The sequence below is a fragment of the Dicentrarchus labrax genome, unplaced genomic scaffold (genome assembly GCF_905237075.1).
Source record: "Dicentrarchus labrax unplaced genomic scaffold, dlabrax2021, whole genome shotgun sequence".
Classification (NCBI taxonomy): domain Eukaryota; kingdom Metazoa; phylum Chordata; class Actinopteri; family Moronidae; genus Dicentrarchus; species Dicentrarchus labrax.
In genome coordinates this window covers 14,459,835-14,474,035 of record NW_026136721.1, presented here as the reverse complement: position 1 = coordinate 14,474,035, position 14,201 = coordinate 14,459,835, and the positions used below count along the sequence as shown (strand labels likewise).

Here is a 14,201-nt window from a genome sequence, read left to right as displayed (position 1 = left end):
GTGCTGCATGGCTGGCTTAAAACCCTTCCAATAATTTAAAAGAATGGTGAGTGATGACAAAGAATACACAGATGTTGTCAATTTAGACATTTATAAATTTTGGCATCCAAGAATATTCACACAAATATTTTTTTGACACAAAAGTCAGAAGAGCCGAAATGGCATTTTAGAAGTGCCACATTCACAATATTCAAAATAAAATAGCATGCCTCAAGAACAGGTATTTACACCTCGGAACAAGAACAAGTCACTCATATTTTTAAAAAATTTAAAATGCTGACATGGTCACATGATGTGTGCGTGCTGTAGTAAAGCTATTACTGTTGACTGTACGTCTTATTAAGGGTTGATAGTGTTATAATCCTTCAATGCATGGACAGGAAATATGGAACTGGACATCAGAGGCCACGTTTTAAAAATATGTAAAACAAACACACACATATATAGATATATTTCAGGCAGTCTTGTAAGTGTCTTACAAAAATCACCAAACGGACGCTGTTTGAGGAGGCTGGACAAAGAGCAGCTGGAAAATAACTCCAATCAGCACTATAGAAGGCTACTACAAACGTGCCAAAGCATGCTAATAAAAACCAAACCACACAAAAGCAAAAACACGCGTGCTAGTAAACAAAAAACACACTCACTAAAGGAGTACTCAGCCTTCTGGGTCTATTTGTACCTGCCACCTGCTGCTTGGCTCATCGTCTGGACTTTGCGTACACGGAGCTGTATGCAAAATCCACCTTTGGGCAGAAGCGCTTGGTGTGAGCTCTGGCCCCCGTGGCTCCGCACAGAGGACACACATACTGCCGCAGATAGGGACACAGAACATCTCCGGCCTGGTTCTTCAGCCAGTGGGATCCGTACACCAGCTCGGACTCCCCGTTGTGCTTGCAGAAACTGCAGAACATGCGCTCGGGCGGCGGAGGTAAGGCTGGTGGATCTGGTGTTTTGAAACGACCGGTCTTCTTGCGCTCTTTTGGCCCCCGGGAGCCCGTCGGTTTTAGCAGCGGCTTTGAACTCACCGCGTCTGGTGGCTCAGCGGCGCGAAAGGGGTCTCCGGTGTACCACGGAGCATCAGGCGGACGCCGATGAGCCACAGAGCCTGGCGGTGCAGATACAGCGGGGAGATGTGGCACACAGTCTGCGCCGAGGTCGCCACTTTGGCAGACTGCGTTAATGCGCAATGACTCCAGTTCCTCGCAGAGGTCACCAGAATCTGAGTGCGGAGATTTGGAGACTGCCAGTGGGGACTCAGTGACGGTGTTCCGGCCCAGGATCTCTTTGATTGTGTCCGACAGTCCTATGTAGTCTCTCCAGGGCTGGAAACTTTTGCTGTCCGACTCCATGAAACACGGCAGGTGATGAAAGAGTCCCCAAACCATGCCGTTCATTCTAGCTCCTTCTCGGTAAATGTTTCCCTCTCCTCTTTCAGCCTCAATGAGGGAGTGGTTGACTTTGCAATAACGGGACAGGACAGTGGGATCGTGGCACTAAGTGCTCGTAACAAACTTTTGATTGGTAATTGAGTACAAGTGGTGATCAGAGGCACACTGCCGGCAGCCAATCACAGGATGCGCACACGCATCGCGCGTGCGGACCAGTGTTGGTCTCTCTTTCCTTCAATCAATCAATCTATCTATCTATCTATCTATCTATCTATCTATCTATCTAATCTATCTATCAAAGAAGTTGAGTCAATCCATTTTACTTTAATACATCTCTAATAAATAATTGGTTTAACGAGATAAAGCGAGGTGATCACCCTGCCAGTAAAAAACAGCTTTGTTAGGAAAAGTTTGGAATCGTGTTTGTCTATTTGTGTCAAATTAATTTGAATTAATTTAATTAATTCATCTTAAGGTGATGGTAAAAGGCAGATTTAGCTTTGAAGACAGCTACTACTTTAACTAAATGAGTGGGGAAACATAACACATGTAGATGCTTCCATACATACAGGTTATGGAATACATGGTCACTGAATAGTGTGATGATCTGTGAATCATAGGCTGTGGCCTTCAGTCACCACATCTCAACCAAGTTTTATTCCACAGTCCACAGGTAGGCAAGTTTACTGAACTGAGGACTCACAAGTGTCAAAAAGTGAATGTGGGTTTTAATGTCTGTGTTAGCGCTGTGAACTCAACAACCACCAACAGCTTCCTATGACACTTTTGTTTCCTTCGTCACCCATACTGTCTGCTACTCTGAGTTAATGTAGCCCATATGCAGTGGCCATGTGTCAGTGTGTTTGTCTGTCCTGTCAGGGAGCACATCAGCTGTGTGCTTTTTGCTGGGGAGAGCTGTGGTTGTGCATCAGGACACCTTACACAGATTTGAAGAACCAGGATGTTTTAAAGCAAACATAGCTTTTTTTCTTTTGCTCATGTATTTTATAGTCTTTCAGCAGTAGGATTCATACTGAGTCCAGTTTGTATTTTAGGTGGCAGTGTCGCCTCATGTGCAATGAAATGAATGAAATGGACCTGCCTGTATTGTATTTCAGCTTCTCAGAAAGACCAGTGCAAATGTAAAATGTAAAAATACACTGAGCTAGAAAGGCCAGTAGACCAGAAACCACCCCGGAGATGAAGGCCTAAACTGTCAGTGTTTACTAAATAAGAATAATTTGACAGCCAAATATGATCCAATAAAAACTGTACTAAGCAAAACACATTTTTATATGTAGGTTGAACATTTGCAGTGTCACAACTGACCTGATGAGTTGTCACACATGCACAGTTAATTGTAACATTGCTTTTTTTGTCTTTATTTAACAAGGAAGTCCCTTGAGATCAAAATCTCTTTCCAGTTTCTCTTGAAGGAGTGTGTGAAGGAAGCTGTCAATTCTCATCATGAATCCACAGTAGACCTACAATTTTTTATTATTAGGCCAACTCAAATTACTACATACATTTAGCAGTAGGCTACATTTAAATTTCCTGGTTTAAGTTACTTAAACTGATGGGTGCCTTGATAGCCTAAAGGCTCATAGTTCTCTGTTGCATGCCATTCTCCTCTCTCCCATCATTTCCTGTCTATATCTTTACTAGCAACTGTCCTGGTTTTGAATAGAAATAAGTAAAGCATACATGGACAATGTGTCAAGCAAATATAGTCTATAAAGTGACAATAGCATTTTATATTCTGCTGTAGTCTTAAAAGCAATCTTGGATTTGGAATCATTTTTAAATAGAGGAACAAAGGATAAAATGCCCAATGCTGGACAGCAGTCACAATTAGTCACTTTATTTTATTAGTGGCCAGGCTAGATTGTTTTCAAAACAGCATTGTGTCTGAATAACACAGTAGGTTAAATTATTAATAATGTGAATAAGTCTTTATTGATATTTCCCAAATACAATCACCACCTATCATTAAAACTGTATTAGAAGGACCAGTCTAAGAAGTGTGGAGCCTGTGGCGTGTGCACCATCCTGTCTGCTCGGCCATCCCATGTCTCTGACTGGTGATCAACCTCCCCGGTCCTGAAGGAGAAGAGAGGAATAACAGATGGCAAAGTAACAGCTATGGTTAGTGGGAGAACATAAAAATTAAGAGCAAACAGAAAATATCACTCAAGTGCAAATTGAGCTTTTCATACGCAGAGTCAGACTTTTAGTGTGTAAAACTCTCACGCCTGCGTATTTACTTCCTTTCTCAGGTTGTAACTTTTACATCATTGGTACAACTTCTAATTTATTTAATTTATTCATTCATTTATTTTTAAATATAAATAGTTCTGCTGGTTCTAAATCGTCGCCACACAAGGCCAGCTTTTACTAACATTGCAGTGACTGAAGACAACTAAAGCTTCATTTTTTTCCTCTTTATATACACTGCTATTGCTGTGACAGCAGGACTTGACTAACCTGCAGTTATATGACAGACTGAGGGCAGAGTAGAGCTCAGGAGTGCTGGGGGTTTGAACTGCTCCTTGATGTAATCCGGAAACAGCAGCTGTCCCTGACTCGGTGGAGGATGGAGTAATGGGAAGACAGCCAGATATGCTGGTGGGCCCCAAACCTGAGAAATCTGGAGCCACGTACACACAATGCATTTGGGACTTGTGTAGTGAAATTATTTCATTAAAAAAAAAAAAAAAAACTTAACTGCATACTCACTGAGAGCAGTGCTCTCTCTCCTGTTGTTGTTGTTGTTTTGTGCTCCTTTATTAAACAGAGGGGAGTCACAAAGGTACTGCTGCTTCAGGAGAGAGGCCTTCTGTTGCTCAAAATCTCGGCGCTGTAGACACAAAAGATAACATTTAAAGAGCAACAAGCAGCCAAGCATGCTTCTTCCATATGAGCAAATAACTGTAAATGCACAATCTGACCTTTGGACAACGTGCCCTCTAAATAAGACCTTTCCCCCTTACAAAAGCTGCTGCACGTGCCAGCTGTACCTTATTCACTCTGTGTCTGTGGTAGTTTTTCTACATTTTCAAAATCAGCAGGGACCAACAGCATTCATTTCTTAAAATCAATGACTGTCCGTCTGATTTTCTTCCCACCTCATGGCTTAGTCGGATGGCAGCATCAGTGAAGGACTGCCTCTCCCGTTCAAAAGTCCGCCTCTGATGATGGAGCTCTGACCAGCCCACCTGAAGACGTTCCCACTCTTCCAAAAAGTAGGAATCGGCCAGTTCAGATGGGACAGGTGAGGCAAGGCTGTCCTGCAGGCAGAAACCAAGGAGAGTACTTCTAAGCCTGACACTAGCAAAAGTTCATATGAGAAAGTGTGTGTGTGTGTGTCAATCATACCTGCAGCAGTTGCTGTTGTAATCTGACAAGCTGTTGACTCTCCTTCAGTTCAGTTTCTAGTCGAGTCAGGAGCTTGTCATGGTCGGTACCAACGCTAGCGTTCCCTGCACAGTCAATAAAAAACGCATATTGTAGTTAGACTTGTGTTTGGCAAAAAATATAAACTGAAGACAAATCTGGGGGAAGAATAATTTTGCTCTAGTTTTTCTGAAGGACCAGTGTTTAGGATTTAGTGCATCTAACAGTGAAGATGCAGCTTGAACAGAACTGAACACCGCTTGTGCATGTATTTGACGACCTAGGAATGAGAACAGGCTGTAAAGTGTATAAGGAAACTACGAAGGCTGCAAAACTTGTGAAAAAACACAAAATGCCCTATATAAAGCCAGTTTTTGCTTGTTCGTTTATGGGCTACTGTAGAAACACGCACTCCGTGGAAGGCGACCTGCTGCTTCTGAAGATAAAAACAGCTCATTCTAAAAAAGGTAACAAAACAATACAATTCTTGAAAACATGGCTATGATAACATTTATTCATACATACATGTATATATGTATGTATGTATGTATGTATGTTACACACTGTTCAACCTTGGTGTTTACCTTCAGATAGGACATCATCCAGTCTCTTCTGCACCTGCCTCCAGCTCTGAACCACACCTCCTGTTACATGAACACCAAGCGCCACCTCAGCTTGATCCAGCCTTTTGCCTGCAGTCTGGGCCTCATCCTGAACATCCACCACATCCGACAGGGTCTTTAAGAAAGTTTAGACCCATTTTGTAATGTTGAATACCTATCTTGGATTCAGGATTGCAGCTGACTTCCAAGATTGAAAATTCATTCTTGAACTTGGAAACAGTACTCGAGAAAACAAGATCAACACAAGGTCTTTTTAGTAGCTGTTCTGGAGCTTTTGATGTTTTTCAAGATCTTCCTCAGTAGAACGGCTCCTAAATGGACCTGGTTTTGGGTAAACTCTGCTTTGACTCCATAACCTAACAATATTTGATACAATTGAAACTCTGGAACAACTACAAAATATACCTTGTGGAGAGATGGCATTCTCCTTTTTAAACCATGTATTCACAGAGTTTGAGAAATGACTCTTGGGCCCATTGTCAGTCACCGCTTAAGTTAAAAGGCTCTCTTGCTTTACTCACATGCTCCATGTCGACTCTGAGTGCATGAAGTAAAGTGGTGAGGCTGTGACGCAGCTTCATAACCTCTCTGAGCTCTGCTTCTCTCCGCTCCAGCATCAGGCGGAGAGTTGCCTCTTCTTTTCTGCAAGGTGGAGAGAGCGAGCAAGGATTAGAAAGAGGTGGAGAATGCGTTTGAAAGCGATGATTATATCAACCAACATACTTTGCGGTAGACCTGAATGATTTGATTGGCTGTTCTCTTTTGCCTCGACCTCCAGGTGGAAAGTTCAACACCTCTATGGCTGGATAGAAAAATGTAAGATGGTAAATGTTGAGTGGTTTCAGTTAATATTTGATATGTAAGCAAATAGCTGGGTGTGAAATGAACTTCAACAAGATGAAGTGAGTCTCACAGGGCCCTTTCTCTCTTTGTCTGTCAGTCAGTTGTGACAGTCTCTCCTTCAATCTGTTGCTGTGCTGCTCTCGACGCCTCAGCTCTGCCTCCTGCTGGTTACTCCGTAGCTGCAGACGAGTGCACTGGCAAGACAGAACAGGTGATTTTGTAGACAAGGTAATAGTGACAAAAAGGTGTTCAGATAGTGAAATATTTACTGCATTCAGTGCATACAACTTACTTTGGCCCGTTCACATCTCAGCATTTCCTGAAGCCTAGCCACATGCTCATCCATCTCTTTAAGTTGCTCCTACAAGATAGAGGTTTGGTTTTACCCCCAGTGACAAGCACTAATTTATTTAATTCCCTTAAATTACACCCACCCTGAGTGAGTCTCCTTGCTCTCTGTGCTCCTCCTTGTCAGCCCACCAGGAGGCGCTGTGAGAGAGGTCATTCAGAGGGTTGGGGCTGGGATCCCTAAGCAGATAGGTGTCTGTAGTGGACAAGAGAAACAGGGAGAAAGGGAACAAAGTAAAGACAGAAAGATGGCGTAAGCGGTGTGACATTTCTGGCGTATGTATCTATATTTCTAGTAAATGGTGACAGTAATACCTGAGCACTCTGGTTTTCTTCCAACTCTCCTCTTCCCAGACCTGGAAGCCATCTGGATGCCATATTCACATATTAGCAATAAGAGGACATTTTACTCACATGCAAATGTAGCTTGTGTGCTCCACAACAGGATCCAACAATATGTACACAGACTTTCATGGGATTATATGTTCTTTGAAAACTTAAAATGACACATATCACTAGAGTAACAATGGATCTGTTCCTGTTTCTAGTGCCTTACCTGGGCAGTAAAACAGCCTCAGACAGGTTCTTCCTCTTTTATTTCCAGGTGGTGGCACTTCTGCTGATTACCACTGACAATGGGCTTGAGTTAAAATGATTCAAACTGGTTCCTATCTAAACTTGTTTCTCAAAGGACCACGTTCAAAGAAATATCCATGATGGGTGGAGCACACTAGATAATCCGAGACACGCCCGTACTTACATGCTCAGCCAGTATTGATTTAGCTCAGAATTTTTTAAAATTGAGCATGAAACTGATCCCAAGATTCATATAAGCATGTGTTACCAACATTTTCAGTTTTTTACCTAACAAATAAACTACAAATATCAATAAAGTTTAGTAATCTTCCAGGACCCTGTCTGTATATAAAATAACAACCCTAAAGTTGTCACACTGTGATTCACATGAATGAGTTAATGGTGATGGTGCCTGTCTGGTATTGTCATTTATGACAATGTGGCCTCCATAGTCATTATTTGACCATGTAAATTTAGTCCAGCAGGTCTCTGGCCTAAGTAAACACCCCATTTATTTTATTATGACCATATTCAGGTGACTGTATACAAACAATATTCTTGGAGATGTTTGCACATCCTTCAGTCTTTGTGTCCCCTTAAACTGGAACCCCCTTTGGTAAAAAAAAATTAAAAAAAAAAAAAGGGGGGCAACCTCTATGTCAATAAAAATTAAAAGAAAAATCTGAAACATCTGACACAAATGCAGATTGGGTAGAAACATAATTCAGCAAATTAAGGATAACATAAAGTAATTTTACAAAAAGCAAATGCCCACCGGTTCCACCTCCAAATGTGATTATAAAAAATCACTTAAGGTTTTGGACATTGGTACAAACATTTGAAAATGTCACAATCACAGAATCTTGTGATAGCATTTCATCAGTTTTCATATTTTTTGGAAGAATGTTGTTCATCCGTCCTGTAGATTATGGGACTGTGACAACCTATGACAAGGATCATTGATGCTTGTGGTGGAACAGCCCTTTACTACCATAAGACAGTTTGTGTTGGGTGTTACTTTAATGTATTACCCATCTGTATGTCTTCTTTGACCAGTCTGTGTATTTTGGTAGGAACAATGAGTCATGAAGTCTCATAGTTAAAATGTATTAAAGAATAATTGATAGTGAAAAATCACAAACAGCTTTCTTGCGAAATGGGTACATAGGGTACATGGTGAGTCCTTGCTGCAGTGGCCATGGGTTCAACTCCAACATGTGGTCCTTGGTCTCTCTCTCCCTCCTTTGCTGTCACTATCAATTAAAGGCAATAAACAAATAAAATAAATAAATAAAAATACACACACATATATATATAAAAAATTCACATACAGCTTTCGTCAGTGTCCAAAAACGTAATTTAATTTCTAAAGGGTTGCCCACAGTAGCAAAGTTAAGAAACATACAGGCTAACAGTAGTAAAAGTTTTGGTTGATTGGAATAAGATTCCAGTGTGGAAAACAATTAATGCAACAAGTCACTGCAGCATGATTAATTAAATACAAACATTATTTGAAAGTTTTGAACAGATATATGAGCATTTGCTGTTTGGCCACTTGTGTATCTTAAGTGATATACATTAGATTTGCTACCAATTTGCACTACCTAAGGCCTTGATGTGCTTTTTTTAAATCAAAGACAGGAACATATGGACTAATAAAAGCAACCTTGACAGGCTGTATAATATATACAGAAAAAGGACGGGATCATAGTTTTTTGACAATGCACTGCACTGATAGGGTTAAAGTCTGTACCAGGTTGTTGTACCTCAAAAATAGTAGTAACACCTTTACCATTGCCACAAATACAGGAATAGTTTAAGACACCAATCAGTTTAGCTCAAACACTATCGGTATATCTGTTGGCCACAATAAGAAATACAATGTATATATAACACAACATGTTCTTATTCTTGATAGCACCTGGTTTAAATTAATGTTTGATTGTTTTACACAAAACACAAGAGGTGAGAAGAAAGTTGCACTTTGAGTAGCCAATCACATGGGCTGAATCTTACTGACTGGAGACACTGGAGACACCATTAGATCAGTAAATTTAGACCGGACATGTTAAGTACTAGGTCAACTAAGAATGGCTTAATCATTAGTCAAGTTAGTGTCAATAACATATATTTTTTTTAACATGTAGAGTTTGGCTTTGCCTTAATGTAACAGATGGGAGTTATGATACCATTAGTTTTGGCAAACAAGTGGAAAAGTTCCCTCCCCTGAACCCATCAGTCCCATGTTGCATCATCCCAAGAGGAGCTGCTGTTTTTTTTATCCACAGCAACATCAAGTAGAAGTGAAGAAAGCCTTTGACGGATAAATTCAGAAATCCTCCACCTTTCTTTCTGCTGCTGACAGAAAAAAGAGATCATTAATAAATACTAATAGCAAATTTTAAAAATGCCATGAGCATGTATGAACGTAAAATAACATTGGCCCACTCAGCCAGAATAAGAGTGAGTGCATGTGTAGGACCTTTATTGGCTTTACAACAGGAGCACTTGCATATAATACTAAGAATAAGATTGCCAAGTACCTTGCATCTCACTAAAGGACAAGTATTAATTCAATTACAGTTCAGGACTTAAACCACTGCACACGCATGATTTTGGTTATATAAATGGACACAAACTATCTCTATAATAACTAAGTAGTAAAACAGCAAATATGTCTTTTACCTTGAGCCAATATAAACTTTGAAGCAAGTTAGCAGCTTGTGTTTTATGAGAACAATAAAGATAACCAACACTTGGAGAGCTCTATTTAATCTAAATTATGGAAGCGCTTGACCAAAGCCACTGAACAGCTGTCACATGTGATCATATTAATGATTACTACACTGTGTTCCAAATTATTATGCATATACTGTTTTTGTTCTTTTTCTTACTAAATAGTCGATATAATTGGCAGTCAATAGGATTTTTTATTCCTCAACAATTATACAGTAATCTGGATTTTTTTAAACACAATTACCAATGATGACAGTGGCATTTTTTGCAAAATAACTCAAAATGCAGTGTTCCAAATTATTATGCAAAGCAGAGTTTCAAAACACTCAATAGTTTCTAAAGGATTGAAAACCGAAATCTGTTGTATTTTTTGCATTAGGGAGGATAATTGTTCTCAAATCAAAGCTATTTAAATCAAAAACATCTTTAAAGATTGAGTTACATATTAAAATAGGAGCCCTTCTTTGATACCACATTAACAACTCTCTCATCCATTGAACTTGTAAGTCCATGTACAGTTTCTGCCTGCATTTCCTTTTAGGATGCCAGAGTTTCCTCCCAGAGCCGCTGTTTGAGGTAAACTGCCACCCACCCTCATAGAGGTTCCTTTTAAGGATGCTCCACAGGTTCTCAGTAGGGTTGAGGTCAGGAGATGATGGTGGCCACACTGTGATTCTTTCTCCCTTAATGCCCATAGCAGCCTAGGCCTCAATGGTATTTGTTGCAACATGGGATGGTGCGTTGTCTTACATGAAAATGATTTTACTCCGGAAGGCATGCTTCTTCTTTTTATACCATGGCAGGAAATGGGCAGTAGGGAACTCCACATATTTTGCAGAGGTCATTTTTGACACTTTCGGGCACCTTAAAAGGGGCCTACCAACTCACTTCCTATGATTCCAGCCCAAAACATCCCTCCACCACCTCACACTCGCTGACGTCACAGCCTTGTTGGGACATGGTGGCCATCCAGAACTCCATCCATCTGGACCATCCAGTGTAGCACGGCATACATCAGTGAATAAAACTGTTAGACAATTAGTCTTCATGTATTTCTGAGCCAACTGCAATCATGTCTCCTTTTGGGCATTGTTTAAGGGTGGCCGAAACACAGCTTTATGCACATCAGCAAGCCTCTGGAGGATTGGATCTTGGGACTCCAGAGGCTTGCTGATGTGCATAAAGCTGTATTTCGGCCGCCAGCAACTTCAAATACCGTTTTTACTACTCATCAGTGGCTTTTTCACAGCTGCTCACTTAATACGATGAATTTGCTTTACAGGAACTTTCCTTAACACGCCTTTGTCTGAACGAACCCGTCTGCGCTCTGAATCAGACACAAATCTTTTCATAGGACGATGATCTCTCTTAATATTTCGGAAAATATCCAGTGGTTTCATACCTATTGAAAGATACTGCACTATTTTACGCTTTTCATCTGCAGAAAGATCTTTTTTTCCCCCATATTACATGAAACCTTGGACTTGCTTAATATTGTGGAACAACATCCTTAAGTAGTTTCCCATTAATTAGGTTAACCTGGCACACTAATAAAGACAAACCTGTCTGAGATTGATGTCAGTGATCTAAACAGACATGGGAAGCAGCACAATTGAAAGCTTTCATTAAAAAACAAAAAACTCTAATGTTTTTTTAAATGAAATCATATTTGCATAATAATTTGGAACACAGTGTATAGGAAAAGCACCAAACTCACAGGAGCTGGAACCATCAAATGTTTGAGTAATTACTTAAACAATTAGTCAATTATCAAAAGATTTGCAAATTAATTTGTGTAAATTGACTCATGAATTGTTTCAGCTCAATATTAAACTAAAGCCTAATTAAAATTACATCAGAACGTTTCTACAAAGAATTTGCTTTTGGTTTCACCATATTAAAAAACAAAGTACAGGAGAGCACAATAAAATCAACCAGCAGCCTTAATTAGCAACGTAATTGGAGCTGAAACAAGTTAGTCCATTAATTAATTGTTCAACTGGCATAAAGTTAATCTAAAAATCTTTTGATAATCTGTTATTCCTTTGAGTCATTTTGTCTTGTTTCAGCTTCTCCAATGTCAGGGTTGGCTGCTGTTCTCTTTTCTCTACCAATGTAAATTTTATATATGTAGGTCGTGGGCTGGTTGGACAAAACAAGCAATCTGAAGATGCCAAACCGTGATGGCCGTTTGCTGTTATAGACAAAACAATTAATCATTTAATAAAGAAAATAATTAGCAGATGAATCTATGATGAAAATAATCATATTAGACATTTCATAGCTCTTCTCTGTGGCTCATAGTAGACTGATTCCAGTGCAAACTGAATGTGAAGGTGTAATTAATTTCACCCCCTTGAGTAATTAATTGTAAAGCTCAACTCCCCAGCTGAAGCCTCAATGAAAGAAAACAGCAGGTCTACCTCAGAACAGGGAGCAGGACTTGGGGGGTCTGAAGGGATTATCACTGGAGGGGACCCCGACCAGGAGAGGGTCTTTGGAGGCATTTTGCAGACAGAAGTTTCTCAGCTCAGCAGCAGCCTGGGACACCTGCAGAGCCAGACATATGATAATGGCGTGTGTGAGAGGAAAGCATAAACAGATCACATGTACAGTATTTGTTCCTGTTGTCACACTCTTACGCTACCCAATCTCTCATTTACGTACTAACTTCCGACTAACTGGCACTATTTTGCATAACATTTGCAGGCAACGGCGCAACACATGACGGGTGTGTCTACAATGTAAGGTTTTTGTTTTTTCTTGAGAGAGACTGTACACCTGTTTCCTTTCGAAAACGAGGTTTAACTTTTATAAACACTTCCGTCGGTAGGCTGTAAAGTGGTTACACTTTCCCCAGAGCAGAGCCACAGCTGTTACAACCACGGATGAAGCTGGCTCGGTTTGCGGCTGTGGTTTAGTCAACCAGAAAGCACTTTATGTGTAACTTTCGGAGACTTGTTTTTGAGCCTGTGATGTAAGAGTCCAGGCTGTGTGTCATTGCTGCTACAGTTTGTCTCCGCCATTCAACAGCAGGTCGGCTCCGTCTTCCGTGTTTGTGTTGTGGGGTTCGTACCTTGATCCTCCGGATACTGGCCTCTAACCGGAGCTGCTTCACGGCCCTTTGGGCGATAATTAAGTTGCTGCTGGCATTGTTGTTGGACATGACGACTGCTGTCGGTGAAGACAAGATGAAGGATGGTTAAAATAAACGGCCACGACTAGGCGGAAATTAACCCCAACTGCTCTAAAACTAAACCCGACTGGGAAACGTTGGTCACTCGGTGCCCCGCCCCCTCCGCGCCAGCAAGCCATTCTATTGGGCTACAGGCCTGTCAATCAAACAAAGTAACGCCAATTCCACGCCCCCTGTATACACTGGTCATTATTTTGAGTTTCTTAGACAGCAGAGCAGGAGAGTATAATGTGACCTTCAGCTGGAGGGTGAACAACCACAACACACTGGTTAATCACCATTTCATTGAGCTCACTTGCTTTTGAATAATACATGTTAAAGGTCCCCTGTGTAACATTTAGGAGGATCTATTGGCAGAAATTGATACTTTTTTTGGCGATTTTGAGCACTTTTTATTATTTGATTGCACGGGTCTCCATGGCGACGGCGAGTCGCATTGTTTACGCCCGCGACCAGATGATCGCCCTGAGGTACCCGAGCATCCTGACCGGAGAGAGACCCTCCATACCGGAGGAGCTGAGGAGACGGCGAGGCTGCCGAGCGGGGGTTAAACGGAGGATGAAGAAGAGGAGCTTTAAACCCTACAAACGTGGCCACGAGCAGATACCGGACTCCAACGTCACCATTCCCGGCTTCCAGGCGGTTCGAGCCGACAGAGACAGCACCGCGACCGGCATGAAGAAAGGAGGGGGACTGTCCGTGCTCATAAACAACAGGTGGTGTAACGCCGGGCACGTCTGTGTGAAAGAGCGTCTGCAGCCCGGACATCGAGCTCGTCGCCGTCGGACTTCGTCCGTGTTGTCTGCCACGGGAACTTTCCAGTGTTGTCGCCATCACTGTCTATATTCCTCACAGTGGTCTTCATCATCACCATCACTGTTTACATTTATGATGTCTTATTTATTCTCCTGTACAGCACTTTGGTCAACTTTGGTTGTTTTTAAAGTGCTTAACAAATAAAGTTGGATTGGATTGGATTGGATTGTTGGTATGTTTTCATTTGTGTACAAATACCTGAAAAAAAGAATTGTTGTGTTTTTGTTACCTTAGAATGAGCCGTTCATATCTACAGAGGGAGGGGGTCCTCTTCTACGG

At 41.2% G+C, this 14,201-nt stretch overlaps 3 protein-coding genes across 6 annotated transcripts; all 3 read right to left on the bottom strand.

Annotated features, from left to right (window-relative positions):
- Positions 1–74: 74 nt before the first annotated feature.
- nanos3 (nanos homolog 3) lies at positions 75–1,600 on the bottom strand. Its single transcript, XM_051385150.1, has one exon. It carries the CDS (start codon positions 1,395–1,397, stop codon positions 702–704), a length of 696 nt encoding a protein of 231 aa, XP_051241110.1. The 5' UTR covers positions 1,398–1,600; the 3' UTR covers positions 75–701.
- A 1,636-nt stretch (positions 1,601–3,236) lies between these two features.
- On the bottom strand, positions 3,237–7,759 carry si:ch211-286b5.4 (afadin- and alpha-actinin-binding protein). Of its 3 annotated transcripts, XM_051383724.1 has the most exons (13): positions 7,155–7,759; positions 6,914–6,965; positions 6,685–6,794; positions 6,543–6,611; positions 6,321–6,444; positions 6,131–6,209; positions 5,929–6,049; positions 5,369–5,522; positions 4,767–4,870; positions 4,517–4,678; positions 4,128–4,248; positions 3,876–4,038; positions 3,237–3,491 (listed from the first exon to the last, which is right to left on the bottom strand). In XM_051383724.1, exons 2-13 carry the CDS (start codon positions 6,963–6,965, stop codon positions 3,392–3,394), a joined length of 1,359 nt encoding a protein of 452 aa, XP_051239684.1. In that variant the 5' UTR covers positions 7,155–7,759; the 3' UTR covers positions 3,237–3,391. The 3 variants fall into 3 exon arrangements, with proteins under 3 accessions (XP_051239684.1, XP_051239682.1, XP_051239683.1); XM_051383722.1 differs by having other exon boundaries at positions 6,685–7,759; XM_051383723.1 differs by having other exon boundaries at positions 6,143–6,209; positions 6,685–7,759.
- A 749-nt stretch (positions 7,760–8,508) lies between these two features.
- On the bottom strand, positions 8,509–13,201 carry si:ch211-286b5.5 (uncharacterized protein LOC100003596 homolog). 2 transcript variants are annotated; one of them, XM_051383721.1, is made up of 3 exons: positions 12,987–13,201; positions 12,334–12,460; positions 8,509–9,532 (listed from the first exon to the last, which is right to left on the bottom strand). In XM_051383721.1, exons 1-2 carry the CDS (start codon positions 13,074–13,076, stop codon positions 12,335–12,337), a joined length of 216 nt encoding a protein of 71 aa, XP_051239681.1. In that variant the 5' UTR covers positions 13,077–13,201; the 3' UTR covers positions 8,509–9,532; position 12,334. The 2 variants fall into 2 exon arrangements, with proteins under 2 accessions (XP_051239681.1, XP_051239680.1); XM_051383720.1 differs by having other exon boundaries at positions 8,509–9,529; positions 12,987–13,199.
- Between the last annotated feature and the right edge of the window lie 1,000 nt (positions 13,202–14,201).